Raw genomic sequence first — 1,029 nt, 5'->3', positions numbered from 1 at the left:
TCCTGCGTCGTCGGCTACCTGCGCAACACCACGCGCGTCCTCGTCACGCACCAGCTGCAGTTCCTGCGCGACGTCGACCAGGTACACATATAGTCCTCTCTCACTCACCCTCCATAGCGCCGTCCCTCATCTCTTTCTAGCTCTACTTCTACCAATGATCCAATCTTATAAATAACGTTCTCCTTATTATGTGTCATCCTTATAACCTTTTTCTTCTTAATTGTCTATCTTAATTGTTTTACGTGCTTTTACAGTAAATACATACAATTTTAAGTGTTAATATTTTATAGGACCAAAAATCATTAGTAAAATTTTGTAATGGACAAAATATGATGATTCTAGATTTTCTCTATTAATGTTAAGAAAGTTTTTCATGCAAATGTATTATTTACTAAAATTCTTTTTCTCTGGCGTTTGACAGAAAGGTCAAGATGTTTGTAAGGTTGGTAAACATGCATGGGTTTAGTGAATAGAACAGTATCATGAGATTTTTTTACACCATTTCGCTATTAAAAATCGGCAAAAACAACATTTAGTTGCACGACTTAGTTGACGATTCCATTATCAGAAACAGTATTCTCTCAGATTGTGTTGGTTTTTCATACAAAATTGTCATTTAAAATTTCAAAATTGATATATTTATTTCTATAAATGCATGTTAGTAGAATTTTGATTTGAATCAATTTAAACAAAAAACATAAAAACCCTCGCCATATAAAAAATACGGAACTAATTTCATTGCTCACTTTAAAAACTTATGTTATAAAGAAGTCGATTATAGCGCCCTCTAGCAAAGATTTTTATATTTCTGGTTAAGCCATACCTCGTTTTATTTACTAACCGTGACTTTCCATTCTTTCTCTTAGAGAAAATAAAGACGGCAATATGATAATGTATGTATTTCTGCAGTGGAAGTACATTGACATTGATTTGTTTGTATATTTCTAATAGTTATATTATAATTTGTACGAATGTCCAGATAATAATATTGAAGAACGGGTCGATAGCGGCGGCGGGCGAGTTCGAGAC

The 1,029-nt window shown here is 33.5% G+C and overlaps 1 protein-coding gene across 1 annotated transcript in view; it reads left to right on the top strand.

Annotated features, from left to right (window-relative positions):
* Positions 1 to 1,029, top strand: part of LOC106107840 (probable multidrug resistance-associated protein lethal(2)03659) — a 27,081-nt gene that overhangs the window by 18,085 nt on the left and 7,967 nt on the right. The window contains exons 14-15 of the mRNA XM_013288845.1: positions 2 to 81; positions 980 to 1,028. Coding sequence (XP_013144299.1) covers positions 2 to 81; positions 980 to 1,028 — 129 coding nt within the window. The remainder of the gene's footprint in view (position 1; positions 82 to 979; position 1,029) is intronic.

The sequence above is a fragment of the Papilio polytes genome, unplaced genomic scaffold (assembly GCF_000836215.1).
Source record: "Papilio polytes unplaced genomic scaffold, Ppol_1.0 DF821845.1, whole genome shotgun sequence".
Classification (NCBI taxonomy): Eukaryota; Metazoa; Arthropoda; class Insecta; order Lepidoptera; family Papilionidae; genus Papilio; species Papilio polytes.
This window is presented reverse-complemented; position numbering and strand designations above follow the sequence as displayed.